Source organism: Coregonus lavaretus (assembly GCF_964263955.1).
Source record: "Coregonus lavaretus genome assembly, contig: HAP1_SCAFFOLD_1009, whole genome shotgun sequence".
Taxonomy (NCBI): domain Eukaryota; kingdom Metazoa; phylum Chordata; class Actinopteri; order Salmoniformes; family Salmonidae; genus Coregonus; species Coregonus lavaretus.
Genome location: NW_028156130.1, coordinates 98714 through 126512, shown reverse-complemented (window position 1 = coordinate 126512; position 27799 = coordinate 98714). Strand labels below are relative to the sequence as shown.

Below are 27799 nucleotides of genomic sequence, written 5' to 3'. Positions count from 1 at the left end.
AGTACCGTCTGAAACCTGAACAGACCATGGGGATCAAACCAACCATAGATGGGTTGTTGGGAGCTCGTGTCATATATCGCACTGTGTCTCCATGGAACACACCAATCTTACCAGTCTTGAAAACAGGAGGTGAAACATACCGGATGGTACAAGACTTCCGAGCAGTGAACGACGTCACTGCACCCATTGACCTACCTGTCCCTGACCCTCACATTACACTGAGTAATCTCTCACCAAAACACCAATACTTCACCGTTGTGGATCTGGCTAATGCCTTCTTCAGCATTCCACTGGATGAGGCTTCACAGCCTCTCTTTGCCTTCACATATGAACATCAACAGTATACGTATTCGGTTCTTCCACAGGGTTACAGGTGTTCTCCCGGAATCTTCAATCATATCTTGAAGACACACCTGGCTGAATTGAAAATCCCTGAAGGAGTGATACTCATCCAATATGTAGACGACCTTTTGCTGGGGGCTCCCACATCTGATCTCTGTCTACAAATGACAAAAACCCTACTTGACTTCTTGGCTGTCAAAGGCTACAAGGTCAAAATGAGCAAAGTCCAGTCCTGTCGCAGAACTGTCCTTTTCCTTGGCAGAGAAATCTCAGGAGAAGGTGCTGGTCTCTCGAAATCCCACCGAGATTCCATACTCCATCATCCACGTCCCATCACAGTGTCAGGCATGTTGTCCTTCCTGGGGTTGACAGGGTACAGCCGTACCCACATCCCTGACTACACATCCAGGACTGAACCACTGAGAGAAATAGTGAGAGAAGCAGGACCAAGAAACTTACACTCCTCACTTACCTGGACACCTGAAGCATCAACAGCATTTGCTCTCCTAAAAACCGATCTCTCGGTGGCAGCAGCTCTGACAGCACCCGACTACAAAAACAAATTTCATCTTGATGTTTCTGAAAAGGAGGGGTTCACTTCTTCCATCCTTTTTCAGAAACAAGAGGGGGAGAGAAGAGTACTGATGTATCATTCCTCTAAGTTGGACCATATTGAAGCAGGTCAGACAACATGTTCCAGGTACGTGGCTGCAGTGGCAAAAGCTATTGAAAAAACCGCCCACCTGGTAATGTGCCACAAATTGGAAATCCATACGCACCATGGGGTTGCAGCATATCTGATGAGCAAGGAATTCACGTTCAGCGCTGAAAGAAAGAACAAAATCCAGAATAAATGCACCCAATCACACATTACTTTTGTCAACACCGACAAAAACATGGCAGACGCACTCAATGCAGAAGAAGGGTTGGCACACTCCTGCGAAGAGAGGGCGGCACAGGAACTGAAACTGCGACCAGACTTGGGAAACGAGCCCCTTACCAATCCTGATCTATGGTTGTACACCGATGGATGCTGCTATAGAGGAGAAGAAGGGAACATAGCAGCATATGCAGTGGTACAGCAGCTTCCAGACGGGTCACACGTGACCCTGGAATCAGACATCATCCCACAACCTGCCTCAGCCCAACTAGCTGAGATCATTGGTTTGACTCAAGCCCTGGAAAAGGCTGAAGGAAAGACTGTAAACATCTACACTGACTCAGCATATGCTCATGGAGCAGTCCATACAGATGGACCACAATGGGTCAGACGTAACTTCACCACAACAGGAAACCTTCCGATCAAACACAAGGCACAAATGGAGAGACTGATAAAAGCAGTCTCACTACCTGAGCAGGTGGCCATCATGAAGTGCAAAGGACATCAGCAACTCAAGAACAAAGTCAGCGAGGGAAATGACGCAGCTGACAAAGCAGCCAAGAAAGCTGGGGGCTACACTCCAAGACAGATGGTGCTGCAGACTCAACCAGCTAGAACAGAACTCACAGACCAACACATAAAGGAACTACAATTCACAGCGGGCCCGTATGAGCACTCGGTATGGGGACAGATGGGAGCCACCAAAGGACCTGATGAACTTTGGAGATGCCATGACGGCAGGTTGGTGGCCCCAGCTAATCTCTGTCCCGAGCTGATACGTGAGGCTCATGGGCCCACCCATGAAGGGAAACTCAAAACTTTACAGAAGGTTTCCCATATTTGGTGGCACCCACACATTAAGGACATGACAGACTTGTTTTGTGATGAGTGCAGCATTTGTGGCAGCCACAACCCAAAGAAACCTTTCCAAACACCCATGGGTTCATACCCAGTACCTAATGCATGTTTTCAGGACATTAGCATAGATTACACTGACATGGGGGCTGATAATGTAACTAATGGGAAAAGGTACTTATTGGTAATGGTAGATCGATTCTCCAAATGGGTTGAGGCAATACCAACAGCACGTGAGGATGCTAGGTCAGTTATTAAGTGGCTGCAGACTGAACTCATACCAAGGTATGGGGTTCCAAGACAAATTCGATCCGACAACGGGTCCCATTTCAGTAACCAACACCTGAGACAGGTGGAGGAGAGGTTCGGCATTGTGCACAAGTTTGGGTCTGTGTACCGGCCGCAATCTCAGGGCCTCGTGGAACGCGCCAATCAAACTTTGAAGGCTAAGATAGCCAAGGTATGTGCAGGTTCAAAGTTGACGTGGGTTGAAGCTCTGCCCCTGGCGTTGATGGCCATGAGAGCCTCTCCAGGAGCGGGCACCCATCTCTCTCCACATGAGATTATGACTGGTAGAGTCATGCCTGGTCCACCAAGGGAGGGAGGTCATATGCCCGCCCTTGATGTACAACAAATTGTAATGTCTGAATATGTGAGAAAACTAACGGAACTCTCTGCAGCTCTCTCCAAACAGATTCACAAGGTCCAAGAGGGGGAGCTGACGGGAGATCCGGCGCTGCTGAAGGTAAAAGTTGGCGACTGGGTAAGGATCAAGGTTCACAAGAGAAAGTGGCAAGATCCCAGGTGGACTGGACCGTACGAAGTGAAGGAGGTTACTTCACACTCAGTCCAGGTCAAAGGTAAATCAGGCGCACCTTGGCACCACTTGACACATTGTACACCAGCACCAACTCCTTCCAGAACCCTGACTGAAGTCAGAAGTGATTTAATCACATTAAATTCGGATCAAATTCTTGACACCAACACTATCTGAATATGTGGAGGAGACTCCCATCTTCAGATACTGGAGGGGAAAAACAGAGGAGGGACAGACCACCATGAGAGAGACTGGGGTGCTCTGCTCCACTCCTTGTTTTGCTGATTGTAACTATTGGGGTTACTCTAGGAATCATACTCTGGTCAGTACAGCACATGACACAGACACCCATTACACCCACTAGTAAACCTAACGACACATTCAATGCCACAACCATACGTCCGACCAACCTGCACTCCGACACATTGAGCCCAGATCAGAATGTAAGCCACAGCCACCACGTAAATAAACGACAAGTTGTCTCTAACACCCTTTCCTGTGGGCCCAGACAATTGTATAGAAGCACCACATTATGTATACCCTTTAATGTTACCACTACTGCGACAGTGCCGTGGGTAGACTTCAGAGAACTTACCTACTACCGTGACTGGGACTGGTATATGACAGTGGGGGTCACCCATAGCGATTGGACTTGGACAAACTTGGTATGTGAGACTAATTATGACTGGTCCAGTTGCACCTCTACTGCATTAGGAAAACAATGGAGGAAACTCTTGACTTTGACAAAAAACTCTAAAGGACTCAAATTTACTATCTATCCTGGTATTGCATTAGGCTGCCAGGACTTTAGACTTGCTCCTTATGTAAGCTGTACCACTGCACCAGTCCATTGGAATGTTCGAATTTGTCATATTAATAACACAAAAGCACAGGCTATTAATGAAAATGGTAATAAGAATAATTCTATTATTTTACTTACCACTCCACCTACTTTGGATGATGCAATCCTGACCGCTACAGGTGTCTCTGGCCTTTCTAACAACTGGCTCTTGTTGACTGAGGAAGCGGCAAAGGTAACTCATCAGAGTTGTGTGGTTTGTATGGGGGCACGGCCATTGCTTCGCATTATCCCTGCCGCCATTACGCCAGAATGCTTCCTGTCTGTCATGAAACATGACAACCCTTCCGCCAATTGTACACTATGGGACGTAGTTCATCCCTTGGTTACTAAAGCAACTAAGAAACCAATTTTTTCCTATCAGGTGGCTAGAGCTAACTTTACCTGTGTTAATTTCACGAAAGGTCTACCATTGTTGGGTATGGTACCTGTTGGATGGTGTCGGTTTATCTATACGCCTAATGCTGAGTTTAAACCTGTTTCCAGGGCTGATGTCTGGTGGTGGTGTGGAGGCGTTCATCTGTTTGATGGACTGCCTGGAAATGCCACAGGCACCTGTGCACTAGTCTCTCTTTTGCTACCAATATCTGTGTATCCAACAGGTGTTCAGGAGCTGGTGACCCATGTGTCTGACTTAATTCCTACCAGGACCAGGCGCGCTGTGGGCCCTACTCATGGGGACCCAACCTACATTGATGCAATTGGGGTCCCTAGGGGGGTACCAGATGAGTATAAATTGATTGACCAAGTAGCCGCAGGTTTTGAATCTTCATTTTGCTGGTGGTGCACAATTAATAAAAATGTTGACAGAATCAATTATGTCCATTTTAATGTTCAAAAATTAGGCAATTGGACACAACAAGGTTTTGAGGCGGTGCATGGCCAGTTGGCTGCGACCTCTCTCATGGCTTTCCAAAATCGTATTGCTGTCGACATGCTCCTGGCTGAAAAAGGAGGAGTATGTGCTATGTTTGGTGAACAATGTTGTACCTTTATTCCCAACAATACAGCCACAGATGGCAGCTTGACTGTCGCCCTGGAAGGGTTACGAACTCTTAATGGCAAAATGAAGAGCCACTCAGGGGTGGACACTTCAATGTGGGACTCTTGGATGGATGCGTTTGGTAAATATAAAACGCTTGTTTCTTTTATACTTGTATCCATCTCTGTTTTTGCTGCAATTCTAGTGCTTTGTGGATGCTGTTGCATTCCATGCATACGGACGCTGACAACCAGGATTATAACCACCGCTATTGATCCACATCCTGCAGATAACGGTCAGATGTTTCCTTTGCTTGCTATTGACGATGCTGACCAAGGATATCTGGATGATGAATAGCATTTAAGCTTTTTGTCACGTCTCTTGTGAGACGTGAAGAGGGGGAATGTAAAACTTTATCCTCTGATAAAGTTTTCCCTATTTTGCCAATTGCAGCATTTAAGCTTTTTGTCACGTCTCTTGTGAGACGTGAAGAGGGGGAATGTAAAACTTTATCTTCTGATAAAGTTTTCCCTATTTTGCCAATTGCACTATTAAGCTTGTGTCACGTCTTAAGGTTTCCTTCTTTACTGTTACTTGGTCACGTCTCTGGGGAGACGTGAAGAGAGGGATTTGTCGTAGTAAATATATAATGTTATAGCTTGGTCTGACTAAAATCTTGTGCATAACCCATCTTGTGTTGGGCCTTTGGATTTAATACAATGCACAAAGACTTCTATCTTGTCGGCCTTATCAGCAGGTGGCTATGGACAACACCCACGCCATAGGTCTCTCAGTTCTCCCAACTCACGAGTTATTGCTCTGAGGACATACACACACACACCCCCACACACACACACACACATACACACACACACACACATCATCATTGTTAAACATACACACATACACACACACACACATACACACACATACACACACACACACACATACACACACACTCACACACACACACACATACACACACACACACACACACACACACATCATCATTGTTAAGCACACACACACAAAAACCCCCTTCTCTTAGGCTGAACATCTGAAGACAGAGAACCCGACTCAGAGCCAATGCAATGGAAGTGACCTCGACCAACTCATCAGGACCAATCAGAAGATCAGAACTACTAGAATCAACCTACTTTATTTTATTGTATAAAATGTCAGCACACAATGTTTAGGGGCTCGCTCTCTCAGATATCTCCCTACGAGGTTGACGAACGGGTCCGTGCACGCTATTTACAGATATCTTTACCTCTGAATAAACTGCCTTATATTATACAATCATCCACCTTGTCCGAAAGTCTCTACTTGGTCTCCGTTCTCCAGTAAACTTGTGATCATCAACAATTGCCAGGGAGCTGAGCTCTAAATCTTCAGGAGCCATCTGTCGGTGTGGATGTCCAATAAGCATGCTACCTGTGTTGAGGTTTTGTATTCATGCATCCATTTCCAGATGTCCACTTTCATGGAACAAATCATATACTGATTTGAAAATGACTATTACAATAACAATTACACTATTTAGGGAAGGCTGCTCATAGCATGAATCAATGGAACAGTAGTCGAGGGAACTTGCATTATCCTACTGATAATCAGTGCCATAATCAATATCTAGCTGATTATTAAAATGAGACAAGGCCAATGTGGTATATATATATGATTATATTATCCTATATATTTTTTCTCCATGCATGAGGAAATCACCGACCTGCAGCCATCCAGTGGACGAGTTATATTTCAAAACCCACCCAGACGTACCACTAGATGGAATTGTAAGACAACTAAAGCACTAATCAGACGTCTGACAGAAGTAGGGTTTCATTACAGGCAGAAACATACTATTATTAAAAGGACACGTTAACTTTTTTTTAACCAAATCTGTATTTTGGATGTAAATGGCATGTTATAGAAGTTACCAGAATTTTTTTTTTTTGTTGATTTCACTTCGATTTGATAAACATATCCCACCAGCGATATACTGCCTCATGCAATCACAGGCGAACAGATAAAACATGAACAAAGGATCCAAAACCCAAATACGTCCTTACAAAGGATCCAACACCCAAATACGTCCTTTAGGAAACGGCAAAGCTCTCAGTGTTCCACGTCTTTAGACGTTATACAATGACATTGTGTCATTCCGAAGTTTATCCGCAACCTTCTATTCCATTTTGTTGGCCTTGAGCAATACTTTTCCATGTGCGCATGCACAGGCTATATACCATTTTCATCCAAAATACAGATTGATTTTTTTTCAAGTGCACTTGTCCTTTAAGGTGGCCGGTTATGCATGATAAATGAAAAACATGGCTGTATTTAGGCTAAATATCCATATTTTTATTTTTAAAAACCATACACATTACTCGACAAGTTTCAAATGTAAATCCAATCACGATAATCATTTAAATTACTCAAGAAAAACTGACATTAAGTAGTTTTTATTTCCAAATGTTAAGATAAAAAAAAAAGAAATCCATAAAACAGATGGATAAACATTCATTCCCTTTACAGGAAGAATCTACAGAACAAACTTATGGATTCTTTTTTCTTCCCATTTCTCATTTTTGCAATCTCAAGCTGCTTTTTTTATTTGTAAAAACACAAGGAAAACAACTTATTCCCAAAATATAATTGTCATTGAGCAACTACTGAACATATCCCTTTCCTCCCTGTCCCCCCCTCTCTTGGCCCACTACACCCAGCTTTGGGTGAGAGGTCTAAACAGGTGAGGGACTTAACAGTCAGAATCTGCACCCTGCTGCCTAAACAAAAACAACCCAACATGGCTGACAAGCTACTTCACAACATTAAAAAATGTGTTAGTATTTTGACCACAGGCCTATATAAAAGCCTAGTCTCCTATTTCATACCATTTGCCACCCTGAGAAAAATATTCCTATAATCAGAACCAATTACAACCCTTTTTATTGAGTGCCCCAACCCCGTCCCAAATGTTCCATTGTGTAATTTGTGTCAAACCCCAAAACTCTGGTTCAGTAGGTTGAAAGTTATCGTCTGCGTTTCCATAAAAATACAAAGGTACAATTTCTATGGTTGTCTGTATAAAAATGTTCCCAAGGGAGGTGTTATGAAACAAAGTACCCCTGTGCAGTTACCAGTGTATGCCTAGTCTTTTTATTCTTTAAAAATGTATGTGTCAATCTTTTAGTTTTTCCAGTATATCAGGTGTCAAAAATATTTTACAAACAAATCAAATGCAGCAACATTTATGACTGTGAAAGGAGTCTTATGGGGGAGGTTGATTTTTCAAATGTCAACAATCCAGAAATTGAGGGGAATTTAAGTTTTCATGAAAAGAAATGAAAATAATTGAATGAAATATGAAAATAATCCACTCGCTTAAAAAAAAAAACATTTTACCACCTAAAGACCAAAAATGTGAAGTTAAAATGTTTTCTTAATTTATAGAATCAGTTTTCAATTCAACCCTTTTCTATGCCTGAGTAAACAATATTGTACATTGGCAGGGCCTGAAGTGTCGCTGAGTGAAAAAAAAGACAAGAAAAACAGAACTGATTCTCAATGTGATGACCAACTGCCAAACTCCCTTTATGAACTCTTAAAGTGTAAAAAAAATACTAGGATTTTAATACCCCTCCCCTTAACCCACAATTAAGGAAATTAGAAACAGGACTTTTGAGTTTCCCTGTGAACGACAAAAATGGAACATTGAAACTGCTAAAGCAATGAACGTAGTAAATATTTATAGAAATGTGAATGGATAGAGTCCCTTGGTGGTTCTTACCCCTTCCCTCTCCTGTTGAAACCCCCCCCCCCACCCCCAATGGACCTCTTCGCTATACAAGCCTTAGTGTTTATCTGTTTGGCTAGGTTTCCATTTATCTACAAATATATAACAAATAAAAATTGCAGGCAAAAATAGTTAAGTTTCAATAGAAACACCCTTTTTTCCTGAAAATACAGCAGTATCTGAAATAGTCCTCTTATTCAATGTTTTACTCTGTCCCTCATTTTTCTGCATCATACGTCAGGAAGCTCTTTCGTCTACAAACAGAAAAAAAGTATCTACAAACTTTGTAAACAGACCTGCTTTTTCCAAAAACATAAATAATTAAAAATATTAACAGCCAATGGAGCAGAAAAAACATTTCTGAATGAGCAAGGGCCAAAGACATAAATATACAACACCATTCAGATAAAGAGAAGCTAAAGGTTGTCTTTACTTTCTTACAGCTGATCTTCAAGCCAGGAGGAGGACCTCCACCCTCCTCATAAAAATAATAATATTACCAAAAAAAAAAACAGGTCACTTTCAATCTGAGTTTATATTCACCCCTCTTGCACCGAGAACAACCTAAAAGTTATCAATGAGGGAGGGGTGGAGACAAAAGAAGCCCGCGCGTTGCCAGAGGGGTATTTTTTAAAGAAAATAAAATGTCTAATTAAATAAAAGAAAATCATCAAAACCAAACCCTACATTCTCATGAATGTTTGCTCTTGTTTCAGTCCAGCCCAAGCTCTAAGCTTACAGAAGACTATCCGCTCTCCATTCCACTCTACCCCTCCTTTCCTCTTCTCCTCTGCCGTCTCTCCTCCTCCTCCGAGGCGAGCTCCTCGTCGTGGGTAGAAAAGTGGCCGTGGTGGTGGTGGTAGTAGTAGTGGCTGAGGGGTGGGGGGGCTGGCTCAGAATCAGAGGGAGGTCTCCAGGCTGTGTAAGGGGCTCCCTGGGGCCGAGGGGGTCCCTGCTGCCTTGTTGCCCTCCACGTAGAGGTGGTTGTTGCCGCTCTCCACTGCATTATTGTTCTGGTTGGGCGAGGGTGTCGGCTCGAGTGACGGGGAAGGAGGGGTGGGCGTGGCGTTGCGGGGGGAGGCGGAGTTGCGCTTGGTGGGGGCATCATCCTCGGCGTCGGTGTCGTCGATGAGGGGGATGGAGGGCTCCGAGTCCTCTATCCTGAACTCTGGGTGGGTCATGAAGTTGTGGATGGAGCTGCGTGACTCTGGTTTCTCCAGCCCCTCATAGGGGGACAGGGAGCTGCGGAATGCATTCACCACCCGGATCTGTTGGGGGGAGGGAGGGTAAGGGACACACACAGTCAGTCTCAACATAGAATCATACACACATATACATTTAGCATTTTCAATTGCAGCTCAAACCATGGACACAAAAAAAAAAAATGGGGCTTTGTTTTTAATGGGTCAATTGCGGTGAGTTTGGGACAGGGGACATGAAAAAACACCATTGATTTTGTTGTGAAACTCTCAACAAGACATGCAAGTATGCAGTGAGGACTAGTCCCGGAGGCTACGGTCAATCGTCAACCCTGATCACTTTTGTTACAGTCTTTCCTCGGACTGAGACTGAGCACTCAGTGGTGGAAGAAACCAGTCAACAGTTAGTGGGTCGTGGGACATATGTCTCTTACCGTCGGCTTTCACACCTCAAGAAAACTCTCGGGATTCAACAAACCATTGAGAAAACAATGCAACTGTTTTGAGGGGAGTAGTAGTAGTAGTAAATATCATTTTAAAAATCCAGCTCCAAAAATCCAACCCTCGGTTCATGTTATTCAAAATGCAAGAAAAATCGAGGCATGTTCTGGGGCGATGTTCTGGACGAGAACACATCCATAGAGGACAGAAGCTTGGACACAGATAGGTTACTTGTTTTGGTCATGCTCAGGGGGAGGGAGGTGAGGAGGGTCAGTCACTGATTATGTTGATGTGGAGAAAACAAACTGCAGCAGCCAAGCAGATCTAAAGCTTATAGCTAGATACGCAACAGCACAAGAAACACTCAAACGGACTATAGAGACTGAACCCATGCAGAGCGGTGCTACCTTGTGTTCAACAGTAGTAAACCTTTGAGTATAGCCCATGACACATTTCACAGAATCTAAGGAGGAATATGGTTGAGTCAGTAAGAGTCGGGTGCTTTTTTGCTTCATTTTTTGGGGGTGACAACAGTGGACAGTACACACTTGCTATGAAAGAGGAATATTGAAATAAAAAGTATATCAAATTATATCAATCCTAAATGTTAAGTGTTCTCATCAGCAAAGCACCTGGAAAGAGAGGGTTCATCATTTAGTGGGGAGATATGGCTTATACCCCAAAGAGACAAATTGAAATTAAAACATGGTCAAAACACTGCTCACTAGTCTCAAAGCCTCTGAAGAAACATCACATCAGTTAATACAATCAATGTCTGCAACTGCAGGTCAGCCAGTCTAAAAGAGAACAGTTGAGTTCACACAGACACACTCCCTGGTAGAGAACAGTTAATACACTCGGAACACATAACAAAGCCCTTAATCTGGGTCTAAGGAAAGAAGGTTCATTTGGGAAGGGATAGCTTTGGTTATTTGCGGGATGCCGAAAATTCCATTCCGGAGAGGACAGAGACATTCCAGGAGCCTCCTGCACACAGTACAGCAGCCCCCGGAATGTTCCACTGATTGTCTATTAGTTGGGCGACAAGGTGGCTGGAATACCCAGACCGACCTAACACTCTGGACTGGACTTCACCCTGGAAAGACCCTGAGAAAGAACCAGGCCGGTCTAAAATGGAAAATATCATTATTGGTTACGTGGCAAACGTTGACCAACATAACCAAAACATTGACAATATATTGATTTGGAGAGAGAAATAACTCATTTGTTTATGCTCAGTCAGAGACAACCTCTGTTTTTTGGGGGGATTTTAGCAATACCATCTACCGTGACCATGGGCATATACTCAAAACATTTACACAGCTACTCGAGAGGGGGGCCAGAGCTGCAACAAGACCCATGAGAGCGCTAGTAGCCAGGGGGGCCAGCCAGGGGGAGGGGGGCACAGCAGCAGATGTGACCAGACAACAACCTAAATCCAACGTTCCTCTAGCTCCTCCCTCCCTCCTCTCCCCCAACCTCTATCTTCAGAGAATGAAGCAGAAGCAGGAACAGAAAACAAGATGTGACACAGAAAAAAACCCTCAGGACTTGTGGTGACCTTGTGGGTGTTACAGTACATCGATATACACAGCAGTTATGTTTCCAAGCAACATGGAAGATGTGGTTGTTTTTTGTATTTTTTGTTTTTTGAAGAAAAGGAGGGACAATTAAGAGTGAATGAATTCAACGTTAGGCGAGAGTAGAAGAGGACAATGTTAGATTTTCATGCACTAAGGAAACACACACTCACACCCCACAGTGGAAGAAGCGGTGTTGGCGTCAGTGGCAGTAGTAGAAAAGGCTACATGTGTAGGGCTAGAAACATTGGTTACATCGTGCTGTTGTTGGCTGGAGGTGGAGGGCTGCCGCCTTAGCTGGCGCTCCTGAAAGGAGCTTCCGCTCTGGAAGGCACTCACTACATCCATCTGCAAGGAATCAGATAGGGTGACAGGAGAGGATAGGGCCCAGAACCCACAGCAAGAGGAGAGAGGCAAGAGAGAGCGAGCGGAGAGAGAAAGGGGAGCAAGAGGGGAGCGAGAGAGAGAGAGAGAGAGAGAGAGGGGAGCGAGAGAGAGGGGAGCGAGAGAGAGCGAGAGCGAGAGCGAGAGAGAGAGAGAGAGGGGAGCGAGAGAGGGAGAGAGAGAGAGAGGGAGAGAGAGGGGGGAGCGAGAGAGAGAGAGAGGGGAGCGAGAGAGAGAGAGAGAGAGAGAAGCAAGAACAAGAGGAGACCAAGAGTGGAAGAAACCAGAGAAAGAAAGGTGAGAGCAAGATGACAGAGAAAGAGAGAAAAGGCACCAAAATACAATAGAAATGTATATTTACCCCCTCAGAGAGACATAGCAGTTGAGAGAGAAAGGGGGGGAAAGGCACTGATCTGAAGAAGGTTTCCCCAGAGCCTGATCTGACGCTTTACATTTACTCAGAAAAGAAATCATCCCATATTCAAATAACTTTCACAACTGGTCCTTTAAGATAACTGTACCTTTATTTGCTCTGCATTATGTGGTCTTCTCAGTATCACGCAAAAAGGGGCATTTTCTTCAATGACCATTACATTAACATGATGTTCAACTCAGCTTGTTAGAAAGCCAGAAATAGAATAGGCAAAAAGGACCTTGCTTTAGCTTTCCAAAGCAAACAGGAAATCAAGTCAAAAGAAGGCTTCTGAGGGGAACATGCCAGCCGTTGATTCAAAGTGCTGAGAGGAAGGGGATGAGAAGTGCGTAGTGTTAACCATAACATAACCTTATGGCTTGTGATTCCTCTCTGCTGTGGTCGACATCGGTGGAGAAGCAGTCAAGGAGGACATTACCTGAGTCTGGATGCGGTTGAGGCCCCTGAACCAGAGAATCTGTCCACGGCGCAGCTCGCGCTCGGCGTGGTCGATCTCCTCCATGTCCTCCATGTCCTCCAGCTCCTCATCTGGGATCTCCTGCCTCTGGGTGCCGTGGCCGGCAGACTTCAGGAACCTCAGACTTTTGGTGGGGATGGATGAGATCAGCTGGAGGGAGGAGAGGGCAGAGGGGTTAAGGGCTTATCAGAGTCCAAACCATGTCTGCAATATTGGACAGCAAATCCCATCTCTGCCACAGCTGCACAACAGGCACCCTCACACAATGTGCATCAGTTAACCGAACCACCAGTTTCCACAGGAAGTCAGCTCTGAAAATAAATGTGCCTGAGGCTAAAGTAATGGTTTGTTGTCTGGTGACAAAGCAATGTTTGGTCTGTGGTCATATCCGGCCATTTATTTGCTAGGTCAGCATCACAAAATGCAACACCAAGGAAATCACAATCAACAACATAATTAAAACAGGAGAAGGCCAACATGAAATTGTAATTCAATAGATATTTCAGAAATAAGATGACGGTGCTCAAATCAGGAATTCTAGATCCTTATGTAAAAATTATCATCCAACTAGCCATTTCAATACAGCGTAGCTACCCAACACAGCCACATTGGGGCAGTAGTGTATCTCTGACGGATGGGGCCGTGTTGGAAAGTTACAGGTGACGCACTTGCAACTCACTGAGTGTGTGTGTGTGTGTGTGTGTGTGTGTCTTCTTACCTGACCCCAGAGGAGACTGCTGAAGCCCAGAAAGGTGCACCATAGCCACTGGTCGATGCTCAGGCCCACGCAGCTGAACGGTTTGCCTCCCCACTGCACTATGACTATCTGAGTGGCCGGAGAGGAAAGAAACATATTTAGAGGTCAAGCTCATTTTCAGTCATGCCAATGGTTTCTTGGCTTGCTGGTAATTCCATTTTGACGGATGTGTGTTACACCGGTTTTCATGTGAACCATGTGGGCCAGTATAAAAAAATTAATAAAAATGTATTCACTAACTGTAAGTCGCTCTGGATAAGAGCGTCTGCTAAATGACTAAAATGTAAATGTATGAATATGGTTTGGGTTTCGTTTTTCTTCATCCTTTATTTATCCAGGTCAGAGCCATTGAGATGGGACTCATTTAAGGGAGCCCTGGCCTTCTTATATATGGGGAAGCATCTATATTCTTCCAGAAATGGAGCTCCTTCCCTACACAAGTGTACTACTTTTGTAGCCTGCAGTCAGGCCAAATGTAGGCCTCCTGTAGCTCAGTTGGTAGAGCATGTCTTGTGGGTTCGATTCCCACGGGGGGCCAGTATGAAAAATGTATGCACTCACTAACTGTAAGTCGCACTGGATAAGAGCGTCTGCTAAATGACTAAAATGTAAAATGTATATAAGGAATAGGGTGCCATTTCAGACATAAACATCTGAAACCCTACCTCTTCAAAGAGTATCTTAAATTAACCCATCAACAACGTGCACTAGTCTTTTGCTGCTAGTGCTGACTTTGCTGATAACTACTTTGAGGGGAAATGTACTGATACGACTGTGATATGTGGTTCTCTCACCTATCTTAAGATGAATGCACTAATTGTAAGTCGCTCCGGATAAGAGCGTCTGCTAAATGGTGTCTGTTTAAAGCAGTGAGCAACTCCGTCAGGCAGACATGCCACAGCCTGAAGACACTAGGCACTAAGTTACCTGGATGATGAAGGTGCCGAAGACGATGGAGCAGAAGATGAGGTTGTTGAAGATGCCATCGAAGACGTTGCGCTCGCCGTGGATCTTCCTGGCATTGATCTCGTTGAAGAGCTGCAGGAGGACGAAGGTGTTGAAGATAATGGTGTAGTGCTCCGAGGGAGGAGAGTGGAGGGGCGCGTACCGCCCACTGTCGATGTCAAAGATCTGCTCGCCTGGGAGGGGGAGGAGAGAGATGGAGTTGTGTTGGCCTACTAGTTTTTTAAATATATTTTTCTGAATTTAGATCACATGTCAAACTAATTTCATGGATGGCCGCTCCTTCCTTGTACATGACTGCTGAATTAAGGTCACTAACTAGTAAAGAACTCCCCTCACCTGGTTCTTTAAGTCTTAATTGAAAGTAAAAAACTAGCAGACACTAGGCCCTCTTTGGAATGATTTAAAGGTACACTCAGCGATATGATGCAGAAAGTAAACAGCATAGTGGGTAGATTTCCGCAACTACTAAGAACGTTGAAGCTCAACTTCACCGCTGTTTTGGTCCGGCGGCTACCACGCGCTAACAGCGTTAAGCGAAACCCTTACACATGTGCAGACACTGTATGAGAGCTAAGTGTTGCATCTCGCTCATTAAAATATCTGCGGTGCTGCTCGTGGCAACATCATTAGTCTACTTTTAACCTTTATTTATTCAGTAAGTCCCATTGAGGTCAGAACACCTCTTTTACATCAAAATACCTCTTTCAGATCAGTAAATTTCACTTAAACTTTCAAATGTTCTCGGCCTTCGAAAGGGAAGAGCCCAGCCCTTTTGTTGACTGAGGTTAATCTGACACTGAAATGAGACTGGACAGCCCAATGAGATGGCAGCCCAGTCACTAGACAGTGTGGTCAACCTATTTTTCAAAAATACACCGGATTGGTGGAGTGAAATGTGTTGTTCTACATGGTCAGCAATAGTAGTACGGCGAACCCTGGAGCAAATTAGGGTTAAGTGCCTTGCTCAAGGGCACAGACAGGTTTTTCACCTTGTCGGCTCGGGTATTCGAACCAGCGACCTTTCGGTCACTGGCCCAACGCTCTAACCGCTAGGCTACCTGCCGCCCTAGTTAAGGTTGTAGTAGTTAAGGTGCTACGATCAGAGAGCCAGTCGATCAAGACCGCCTCATACCCATGTGAAATTCCATGGCATATGGTTACCCGTTTCAGCTCAGTGTGCAATTAGAGTGAGATGCAATCAGTGAGGCAGATAATGCACACACGCTCCAGTCATTTACCTACGAAGAGCAGGGTGAAGATGATGATGAGCTGGTAGACTCCGTGGCCGAGGATGTTCTTCATCATGGTGCGGGAGATAAGGGGCTTGTTGCGGCCGTACGGCTTCCTCAGCAGGAGAGACTCGGTGGGGGGCTCGGTGGCCAGGGCCAGGGAGGCAAAGGTGTCCATGATCAGGTTCACCCACAGCATCTGGACAGCTTTCAGTGGAGAGTCCTGGAGGGAGAGAGGGAGGGGGAGAGAGGGAGGGAGCGAGAGGGTGGTAGGAAAAGGAGAGGGGGAGACAGAGAGAGGGATGGTGGTATGAAGGAAATGGAGAGGGGAGGAGAGAGAGGGGGTGTGAAAAAGAGGAGAAGGAGAGAGAGAGAGATAGAGGACAGGGAAGGGAGTTGAAAGAGGAGGAGATAGAGAAAGCAGGGGAGAGCAGGACAGAGTGAGAAAGAGGAAAAAGAAAAGGATTACTCATGCATTCAGTTCTACTTACATAACATCCTCCACACTATCCCAACGGCAGACTGCCGACACAAATCCAACCAACGCATTAAAAGAAGCGCAGGCCATAACACGAAGCGCCGATGCTGCCTGAGCAGTGATCATTGAAAGCTAAGTCTTCAGTAGCCCACACACTGCTCAGAAATGACACACAAGCAGCTATACAGTGTCCACTTCCTGACTCACCAGAGCTACTCAGGCTCCAGTACAGAGGCAAACCACTTCACACCAGCAGAGGAGCTAGCAAGCTACATGCGTATTAGCGGCTTAGCATGCTAGCAGAGCAGCTAGCTTCATACACTTTAGTGGCTTAGCATGCTAGCAGAGCAGCTAGCTTCATACACTTTAGTGGCTTAGCATGCTAGCAGAGCAGCTAGTTTCATACACATTAGCGGCTTGGCATACTAGCAGAGCAGCTAGCTTCATACACATTAGCTGCTTAGCAAGCTAGCAGAGCAGCTACCTACATACATTATACATCCAAAAGTTAGCAGCTTAGCATGCTAGCAGAGTGGCTAGCTACACACACGTAAACACATTAGCATCTATAGTAGCATTCAGTGTGTGTGTGTGTGTGTGTGTGTGTGTGTGTGTGTGTGTGTGTGTGTGTGTGTGTGTGTGTGTGTGTGTGTGTGTGTCTCTTGACCCGTGTGGCCCTCTAGTAAATGCTCATTGCTCATGACCCAAAATTACAGCACTGTTGGATAATGCACTCAGCTCGGGCCCAGAGCTTTAAATAGCTGTTTGTTCCTTTTCTATTGCAGGCCCATTTACCATTGTTTTATGCCTGGTTGAACACTGATTTGGCGGCTGCTGTGACCGACAGGTCAAATAGGGGCAGATGATTGCTACCTCTAGTCACAGAGAACCTGAAAAGTAGGACCTATTTCAAAACCTGCTCTGATCCAAGGGAATACATTAGAATAAATTGGTTGCGGTTTCCAACGTGCAGTGCACCATTTTGTACTGCCTCAGTCATTGTTGATACACACACACACACACACACACATACACACACACACACACACACACAGATCATAGACTTCAGTCATAGGTGAGAAAAATCTTGCCATTCAAGCTAAGGGAGGATAGATCATGGAGCTGCACCTAAGAACCAAACCCTCGATTCCCTCTACAAACTCCCCTCTGAATGCAAATCAAATCCAAGAGCACAGCGATTCGTTTTTCTCCATATCACATACAATGAGTCATGTCCGCTCTATTCATGACATTTCTATCTGCAGCGTCCCACATCACCAGCGGTTCCGTACCTGTATGATACAGGAGCCGGTGAAGGCTATGATGATGGCCACCACATTGACGGTGAGTTGTGTGTGTGTGTGTGTACACTGAGTGTACAAAACATTAAGAACACCTGCTCTTTCCATGACAGACTGACCAGGTGAAAGCTATGATCCCTTATTGATGTCACTTCTTAAATCCACTTCAAATCATTGTAGATGAAGGGGAGGAGACAGGTTAAAGAAGGATTTTTAAGCCTTGAGACAATTGAGACATGGATTGTATCTGTGTGACATTTAGAGGGTGAATGGGCAAGACAAAAGATTCAAGTGCCTTTGAAAGGGGTATGGTAGTAGGTGCCAGGCGCACCGGTTTGAGTGTCTCAAGTGTTTCATGCTCAACAGTTTCCCCGTGTGTATCAAGAATGGTCCACCACCCAAAGGCCAACTTGACACAACTGTGGGAAGCATTGGAGTCAACAAGGGCCAGCATTCCTGTGGAACGCTTTCGACACCTTGTAGAGTCCATGCCCCAACGAATTGAGGCTGTTTTGAGGGCAAGGTGTTCCTAATGTTTTGTACAGTCAGTGTATGTGTGTGTTTTAGGGAATATATATTTTTTGGAGACCTGCTCGCGCAGCGCGAGAGAGAGCAGGTGTGCTGCGCTCTGCTTGTTTCAGCAGAAGGTGGGAGAGGGGCGGGAGAGGAGAGGAGCAGGTGTGTGTGACAGTCTGCATGTGTGGCATGGAGGGAGAGAGAAAGTAGCTGTCCTATTTTTAGACAAAGCCTTTTCATTTTAAAAATAGGCCTATATATTTTTTTCTTCTTACAAATGAATACTCTCCCAAGTAGTGGAATACTAACGTCCGTTGGGATATTTGAATAACCGTGCCCATCCCTAGTTTGTGTGTGTTACCTGCGTGATGCAGGCGCCAGTGAAGGCCACGATGACAGCCACTACGTTAACGGTGAGCTGAAACTGGAGGAACTTGGAAATGCTGTCGTAGACGTTCCGTCCCCACATCACCGCCTTGACGATGCTGCTGAAGTTGTCGTCCGTCAGGATGATGTCAGATGCCTCCTTGGCCACGTCCGTGCCGGCGATACCCTGCAGGTAACACACATACACATTAAGTTCTATATTCAAGTTGTGCAGAGCTCGTGGTCTAGCATTAACGCCCCCCTGCTCTAGATACACATACATCTCTCCCAGGAGACCGGCGTTCGATCCCCACTCCAAACCTTCATACGGTTTCTCCATATCCCGGTCTACCCCTCTGTCAATTCATAACGGTCTCATTAAGTCAAAATGCATAAGAGAAACAAGAGTTAGATATTCAAGTAGTCGTAGCCCTATACACATGTAATTGCGGTGCAGTACGTTTGTTGTTACTGTTGATATGTGCCGATATGTGATGGCCATTGGTCACTTCTGAGCGTGATGTTATCCGTCAGTCAACTTTGTTGAACTTTAGTTTCACATTTGTATCAATTTTTTCCCCACATTATATATTAATTGTATTGCTTTGTAAACATGCAGTAAATTACATCCATGAAGTTTACAATGCCATCTTTAAACCCAACAACCTTTTTGACTCCCCATATAAAAAATGCAGATTAAAGTTACATCATGATCGTTATCTGGACTTGTGACGATATGACTCATGGTTATCTGGACAGTATGAGCTGCCATACAGTATGGGCAATCATTTACAGCCAAATAGTATCAACATGTTACTTTCTGATACGACGGGCAGAGAAATGAGACTCACCATGGCGAAGCCGACATCGGCTTTCTTCAGGGCGGGCCCGTCATTGGTGCCGTCTCCTGTGACTGCTACTACCTGCCTCTGTTCTAAGACCGTACTGTCGATGATACCTGGGGGGAGAGAGAAGGATTTTGGGGGGGATTAAATTACTCATTAGAAACTACAAATTTCAAGACACTGACAATTTTTCATTTTCATCCTGAAAGAGCAAAGCAAAGTACCTTTGACTAATGTGTGCTTGTCGGTGGGTGAGGATCGTGCAAGTACTCGGAGTTTGGGCCAGATCTTATCGATGCGCTCTTGTTCAATCTAGAAGGGGGAAAAGGAGACTAATTAGCCTACAATCCCAATTCTTAATCTATCAACCATGCTGTTAGTTTGTTTCATTAGTCCATCAGGCCCAGCTAACCCTACTAGGTTTATAAACACTGAACTACAATGTCAAACAGGGTCGTGTTCATTAGGGCACGCAATGGAAAAAGGTCTCAAACCTTTTGCAACGGGAAATTAAAATACGTTTTTCTTATTGGACAAGCCCAGGTAGTCCCTCCCTGTTTCAATCAATTTTCTTCCGTTTGATGCCTAATAAACACGACCTAGTTGGTTGGGTTTCGGTGTAAAGGCACAACAATATATTTAACCCACCTCTCCCTTCTCGTTGCGTATCCGTCGGTTGAACTCCTTGCCTTCCATGCACAGGAACTCGTCTCCGGGCTGCAGGATGCCGCACTTGGTGGCAATGGCACGGGCCGTGTTGATGTTGTCCCCGGTTACCATGCGTACCGTGATGCCGGCACGCTGACATTTCTTGATGGCGTCTGGGACCTGGAGGGGCAGAGAGAGAGAGAGAGAGAGAGAGAGAGAGACGTGTTAGTGTGACTGACTGGCTGCGAAATCCGGGTCTCCTGCCAGTTGCAGGACTGTCCTAGCCTGCGGAGCTCAAGCCTAGGCATCAGCTCAGGGAGTGTACACAAGTCTTCAGGTCTCGGGCAAGGTCATTGTACGAGCGAACCACTTCTGTTCCATAGGGAACAAGTCATCCTCAGTACTCCACCTGGTTGCAATGGGTCTTTAACTACGCTTTTACCATCACAGGAGCTGTTGATAGACCATGTGTGAGGCTGACAGAGATTATCCATTAACTAGGACCCAGAGTTGTTCCTAGTCAGTGGCCTCTCTGAATGTCACATATCTATACTGACAAGAACACACTTCGGGGTCAATGGAAATGTCAATAACACAATAAATCTGACATCTGCATACAACTGTGGGCGGAGGCTTGCTTCCTTTTCACTAGCATCATGCCCTAGAAGCAATGTCGGGGGTTTGGTAGGTACAGTGGGGGAAAAAAGTATTTAGTCAGCCACCAATTGTGTAAGTTCTCCCACTTCAAAAGATGAGAGGCCTGTAATTTTCATCATAGGTACACGCCAACTATGACAGACAAATTGAGAGAAAAAAATCCAGAAAATCACATTGTAGGATTTTTTATGAATTTATTTGCAAATTATGGTGGAAAATAAGTATTTGGTCACCTACAAACAAGCAAGATTTCTGGCTCTCACAGACCTGTAACTTCTTCTTTAAGAGGCTCCTCTGTCCTCCACTCGTTACCTGTATTAATGGCACCTGTTTGAACTTGTTATCAATATAAAAGACACCTGTCCACAACCTCAAACAGTCACACTCCAAACTCCACTATGGCCAAGACCAAAGAGCTGTCAAAGGACACCAGAAACAAAATTGTAGACCTGCACCAGGCTGGGAAGACTGAATCTGCAATAGATAAGCAGCTTGGTTTGAAGAAATCAACTGTGGGAGCAATTATTAGGAAATGGAAGACATACAAGACCACTGATAATCTCCCTCGATCTGGGGCTCCACGCAAGATCTCACCCTGTGGGGTCAAAATGATCACAAGAACGGTGAGCAAAAATCCCAGAACCACACGGGGGGACCTAGTGAATGACCTGCAGAGAGCTGGGACCAAAATAACAAAGCCTGCCATCAGTAACACACTACGCCGCCAGGGACTCAAATCCTGCAGTGCCAGACGTGTCCCCCTGCTTAAGCCAGTACATGTCCAGGCCCGTCTGAAGTTTGCTAGAGTGCATTTGGATGATCCAGAAGAGGATTGGGAGAATGTCATATGGTCAGATGAAACCAAAATAGAACTTTTTGGTAAAAACTTAACTCGTCGTGTTTGGAGGACAAAGAATGCTGAGTTGCATCCAAAGAACACCATACCTACTGTGAAGCATGGGGGTGGAAACATCATGCTTTGGGGCTGTTTTTCTGCAAAGGGACCAGGACGACTGATCCGTGTAAAGGAAAGAATGAATGGGGCCATGTATCGTGAGATTTTGAGTGAAAACCTCCTTCCATCAGCAAGGGCATTGAAGATGAAACGTGGCTGGGTCTTTCAGCATGACAATGATCCCAAACACACCGCCCGGGCAACAAAGGAGTGGCTTCGTAAGAAGCATTTCAAGGTCCTGGAGTGGCCTAGCCAGTCTCCAGATCTCAACCCCATAGAAAATCTTTGGAGGGAGTTGAAAGTCTGTGTTGCCCAGCGACAGCCCCAAAACATCACTGCTCTAGAGGAGATCTGCATGGAGGAATGGGCCAAAATACCAGCAACAGTGTGTGAAAACCTTGAAGACTTACAGAAAACGTTTGACCTGTGTCATTGCCAACAAAGGGTATATAACAAAGTATTGAGAAACTTTTGTTATTGACCAAATACTTATTTTCCACCATAATTTGCAAATAAATTCATTAAAAATCCTACAATGTGATTTTCTGGATTTTTTTCCCTAATTTTGTCTGTCATAGTTGACGTGTACCTATGATGAAAATTACAGGCCTCTCATCTTTTTAAGTGGGAGAACTTGCACAATTGGTGGCTGACTAAATACATTTTTTCCCCACTGTAGGTAAAGTATATCATATCAGATTACTCCACTGTATCTTTGCTAATGTCGGTCTGCTTGTTTTGTTTGACTGTGGTCCATAAACTGACCTCGGGTCTGACGGGGTCCTCGATGCCCACCACACATACACAGGTCAGGCTGGTGAGGATGTCGTTCTCCTGGTCCCAGTCAGGCTCGCCCTCCGAGACAGGGAAGTCGCGGTAGGCCAGGCAGATGGTGCGCAGGCCCTCTGAGGCCATGGGTTCAATCACCTTCTTCACCATGTCCTCTCTGTCCCGGGGACGGAACACCTTGGTCTCGCCGCTCGCCGTCAGGAGCTTAGAGCACCTGGTGGTGGGGGAATGAGAGAGAGAGAGACAGAGAGAGAGAGACAGAGAGAGAGGCTCTCTTAGCAGACGCGGTTATCCAAAGAGACTTACTGAATGCATACATTTAAGTACGTGTGTGATCCCTGTGGAAATTGAACCAACAACCTTGGCATTGCTAGCACAACGCTCTTTCCAACTGAGCCCCACAGGACCATAGAATCCATACAGGGATTTAGATTTACACTTAGTTTACCATTGATATCAATGTCTGACTAAGTGAAAATTAGTCAACTTAAGTGGACGTTATGATTCGCCCCACACTGAATACTGAGAGCAGGTTGATTTTGCTTGAAACCCAAACCTACTTCTTGAGGAGGATCTCGGAGGCTCCCTTGCTGAACATGCGGAAGCTCCCATCGGCGTTCTTCAGCACGGTGCTCATTGACTTCCTGCAGGAGTTGAAGGTGTAGACCTTGTAGAGCTTCTCCTCAGGGATCTCGTTGCGGACAGCCTGGTAGTCACGCTTCAGGTCATTGGCGAAGCCCAGCAAGGCACATTCGGTTTTGTTGCCCACCTGGCGCGGCAGACCACCTTCCTTCTCCGGAGACTGGTTACAGAGAGAGACACACCAAGTCTCATGTAAGGGTCATGTTCAGTTGGCACAAAACGGAAGAAACCAGTACCAAAGGGATTGCAATGGGGAGGTACCATCTGAACTTGCCCAATAAGAAAAGATTGTCTTCCGTTGTAAAATGTTTTGCTACAGCATGGCCTAATGATTACGACCCAGGTCATGTTGGAGGCTATTAACAGTACATTCAGTCATCATACTAGTGATTTGTTATTGACATGACATGTACAAGCAAAACTCCTACCCCACATTTATACTAGTTATTTGTTACTGACATGACATTTACAAGCAAAACTCCTACCTAGGGCTGAACGATTAATTGCATTCGCGATAATATCGCGATTTGACTGAACGCGATTTTCTAATCGCAACGTGCGCGATTTGAGGTGGTCACGTGACGCGACTTTTCATGCTGTCCAGCGCAATGGCCTCTTGCTCGACGGAACAGTCAGAAACTGACACAGCTGATACTTTAATATCGAAGAGGAACAGCACGTCGGTGGTGTGGAACTATTTTGGTTTTAAAAAAGAAGATGCTGAGCAGCGTCAGGTGTTGTGCAGAGCATGCCGTGCTCCGATTGCTACTTCACGGGGTAACACTACAAACCTGTTTCAGCACTTAAAAAAATACCACAAATCAATGCATGACAGTTGTATGACCAAAATGCCGAGCATCAGTGCGCGAGACAAGCCAAATACCTCAAGACAGGGATCACTGACAGAAATGTTCGAAAGTGTCACTCCGTATGAACGTAATTCAAAACGGCACGGAGAAATCACTCGGACAATAACCGAGTTCATAGCCAAAGATATGATGCCTCTCAGCACGGTGACCAAGCCTGGGTTCATGGCATTAATACATACGCTTGATAAACGTTACAGTATACCCTCCCGCACATACTTCAGTCAGACTGCCATACCGGAGCTGTACAAAAAGTGCAAAGAGAAAGTCGCCGCGGAACTTAAAACGGTGGAGTTTTTTGCTAGCACTACTGATATGTGGTCAAGCCGCACAGCTGAGCCGTACCAGAGTCTTACAGTCCATTTTATTGATGAAGATTTCAACCTCCGAGCTCGCTGCCTACAAACTACCTACGTCCCAGACGATCACACAGGGGAAAATATTGCAGCCGGCCTGAGAGAAGGGCTTGTCAGCTGGGATCTCCACGAGGAGAATCACGTCTGCATCACGACGGACAACGCGTCGAATATGGTGCTTGCTGCGCGGCTTAATGAATGGACGAGGCTCCAATGTTTTGGCCACAGATTACATCTTGCCATTGGTAAGTTATCGTGTGTGTGTGTGTGTGTGTGTGTGTGTGTGTGTGTGTGTGTGTTTGTGTGTGTGTGCGCGAGTGCGAGAGAGAGAGATGCGTCGATTAGTAAAGCTGAATATACAAATATATATAAATGATATTATATAAATCGGATGGGATTAAATAAATTCATACTTCCACTCCTTTTCTAATATGTAAATTCATTTTACTTGCTTATATCATATGTCTGTCTGTGGTGGAATGCCCACCTGCATTTTTTTTCTTTTCTTGTTTTTGTTTTTTACATGTTTTTTTAGTGTTTATGAGAGAGAGAGAGAGAGAAAGAGAGAGAGAATTGACATGCAAATAAAGACCCTTTGAATTGAGAGAGAGAGAGAGGATGTGTTGTGGATGTGTGTATTTCAGAATTACAGCTAATTTGAGTGTGTAATAGTGAGAGCCTTGTATCAAAACTCAAATTGTGTGTAATACACTACTTTTTATTTCTTTTAGAAAATGCACTCAAAGATGACAGAGTGTCAAGGGCAACAGCACTGTGCAGGAAGCTGGTGGGGCACTTTTCCCACAGTTGGAAGAAGAAAGCAGCCCTGACGGAGGCACAGAGAGAGCTCAAACTCCCTGAGCACAACCTCATAACGGAGTGCCCAACAAGATGGGGTTCTAAAGAAATGATGATTGCCAGAGTGCTTGAACAGGCCAAAGCCATTTCTCAGGTATTGTCTGGAGATCGATATGCACGCTCCCTTATCCCAACCTGGCAGGATATTGACGTGTTGGAGTCGATTCACAAGGCACTGCATCCTCTACTGGAGTTTACTGATGCTCTTTCTGGAGAGGAGTATGTAAGCATCTCCTACCTCAAGCCAGTTCTCCACCTTTTTGCCACATCAGTCCTGGCTGAAGATGCTGAGGACACTGACCTGACTAAATCAATAAAAACCAAAGTCCTAGCATACCTCAATAACAAATATGGAGACCCAAACATCCAGGAGCTTTTGGATGTTGCCTGTTTCCTGGACCCTAGGTTCAAAATACAGTACATCAGTACAGACAACATCCCTGCTATCAAGACTCGTCTGAAGACAGAGATAGTAGACTTGGCACAACGTACATATCATTGGGTAAATAATTATGTATTTCACAAAAACAAAAATTTTCTGTAAAATCTAACTGGAAAACTAATGGCTGTTGTTTTCATCTAATAGGAGAAGAGGTCTCGTACTGAAACTGTTCAGATGCCTCAAAGTGCACAGTCCTTGGGGGAAAAGACGAAGAGGTCTCTTGGCAGTTTTTTCAAGACCAGTTCAGCCTCTCCTTCTTTGCCTGTAAATCTTGAAGATGTCGCAGAGGCAGAGATAAACAATTACCTGATGACTCCTACCATTGATGGAGAAGATGATCCATTGGCTTGGTGGAGGGTGCACAAGATCAGCTACCCACAGTTGTGCACCATGGCACGCAAGTATCTTTGTGTACCTGCTACAAGCGCTCCCTCAGAGCGTCTTTTTAGCACAGGAGGGAATATTGTGACTTGCACTCGCTCAGCCTTGAAGCCAGAAAAAGTCAATATTCTGGTTTTCTTAGCAAAAAACCTGTGAGCCACTGAGAACAGAACTGTTGGATAAGTATGGCTGGCAGTGCCATACTCGTAGTGAACTTTAGTCTGTGTGGTGTGTTATTGTTGTGTACTTGAGATAAGTGAGGCTCATCTATTTTATATTATAATATTCAAATCGTTTATAAAAAATAGTTTGTCTAAATTAAAAGTGCATTTCTCATTTTTTATTTATAACTTTATTTACTTTGATTTTACAAAATATTTTCAAAGCAAATTCCTTGTTTCAGTTGTGTGAAATGTTACTGACTTGGGAGCAGTAAGATACATACAATTTAAAATTATTTTTTTCTTAAGACTGTACCTTTTGCACACAGTGTTTACAAAGTTCATGCCTTTGTTTAAATTATTTAAATGCACAGTGGCAAAGCCACAGATGTTTCTGTAATGAGCAGTTCAATAAAAATGTCATTTATTTCAAGTCATACATGTTTGAATTTAATTCTAACAAATAGACCCAGCCTATGGGAAAGAACATTTCACACTAAATGTATATACTATTGTGTTGGTCATATTTAAATCATTCATTATGTTTTGTAGGGGAAAAAGGATAAATAAATTAAATCGCATATTAAATCGCAATCGCAATATTGGGGGCAAAAAAATCGCAATTAGATTATTTTCCAAAATCGTTCAGCCTTACTCCTACCCCACATTTAAATCAATTAAATTAATCGTCAACATCTACTCTAAACCCATCATTGCCTGCACATCGATAGCACACACACACACCTGTGCAGTTCTCCTGGATAGACCACAATTTCTCGAGGCAACCTCACTCACCATAATGTTGGTGGTGTAGGCGCTGTTGACGCTGATGCCCAGGACGAGGATGTCCATGATGGCGGCGGGGAGGAGCTGGGGCTCAGGCACGTTGCGGTAGTGCTTGTCGGCCACGTAGGCCTGCACCACCGTCATGCGGTTCATGGTCAGCGTGCCCGTCTTGTCCGAGCAGATGGCCGTAGCGTTGCCCATGGTCTCGCAGGCGTCCAGATGACGCACCAGGTTGTTGTCTTTCATCATTTTCTGTTAGGAAAAAGACGGAGGAGGGAGAAGGGGTCATTGAATTAAATCATCAAAAAGGTCATTGAATTAAATATGAGCTGCAGAAGGTAAATATGAGCTGCAGAAGGGGTCAAAAGTCTAAAAATAGAAAGGGACGGTTTAACTAAGCTATTCCATTCAACAGTACTGCTGTGACAACCTCTCCTCCATGCATTAACAGCTGCTATAGCTTTAGTCTACAGTGGTGTGAGTGGGCTGGATAACTCCTTAGATACTGGTCTTCCAGAGCTAGAGTCTACTACTGATATTAGTAATCAGCCTGTTGGCCCAACAACTCCAGTTAGAAGGATCATGACATAGCCAATTGGCTTTAATGTATCATGGAAGGTTAGCCAAGACTAGCTTTAAGAGGCTAAGTGAAGGGCTAACTGGCTGAAGGCTAACCTACTTGTAAGCGAATAAAGCTATGGTTAACAAGTAAAGCTTGTTGGATGTGCGGGACCGTTCACACTGCTTGCGGTAAAAAGCTACACCAGGAAGTTAACTGATG

The 27799-nt window shown here is 44.8% G+C and overlaps 1 protein-coding gene across 2 annotated transcripts in view; it reads right to left on the bottom strand.

The window, feature by feature from the left end:
• Positions 1 to 7175: 7175 nt before the first annotated feature.
• Positions 7176 to 27799, bottom strand: part of LOC311126751 (plasma membrane calcium-transporting ATPase 1-like) — a 53577-nt gene continuing 32953 nt past the window's right edge. Inside the window, exons 10-22 of one of the 2 annotated variants that reach the window (XM_084200737.1) lie at positions 27028 to 27270; positions 23087 to 23328; positions 22503 to 22740; positions 20126 to 20305; positions 19702 to 19789; positions 19484 to 19590; positions 18628 to 18819; positions 15981 to 16194; positions 14704 to 14915; positions 13738 to 13845; positions 12981 to 13169; positions 12001 to 12093; positions 7176 to 9793 (exon numbers count right to left, since the gene is read on the bottom strand). In XM_084200737.1, the coding sequence (XP_084056863.1) occupies positions 9425 to 9793; positions 12001 to 12093; positions 12981 to 13169; positions 13738 to 13845; positions 14704 to 14915; positions 15981 to 16194; positions 18628 to 18819; positions 19484 to 19590; positions 19702 to 19789; positions 20126 to 20305; positions 22503 to 22740; positions 23087 to 23328; positions 27028 to 27270 (2475 nt within the window). In that variant the 3' untranslated portion in view covers positions 7176 to 9424. The remainder of the gene's footprint in view (positions 9794 to 12000; positions 12094 to 12980; positions 13170 to 13737; positions 13846 to 14703; positions 14916 to 15980; positions 16195 to 18627; positions 18820 to 19483; positions 19591 to 19701; positions 19790 to 20125; positions 20306 to 22502; positions 22741 to 23086; positions 23329 to 27027; positions 27271 to 27799) is intronic. The other variant, XM_084200736.1, reaches the window with a different exon arrangement.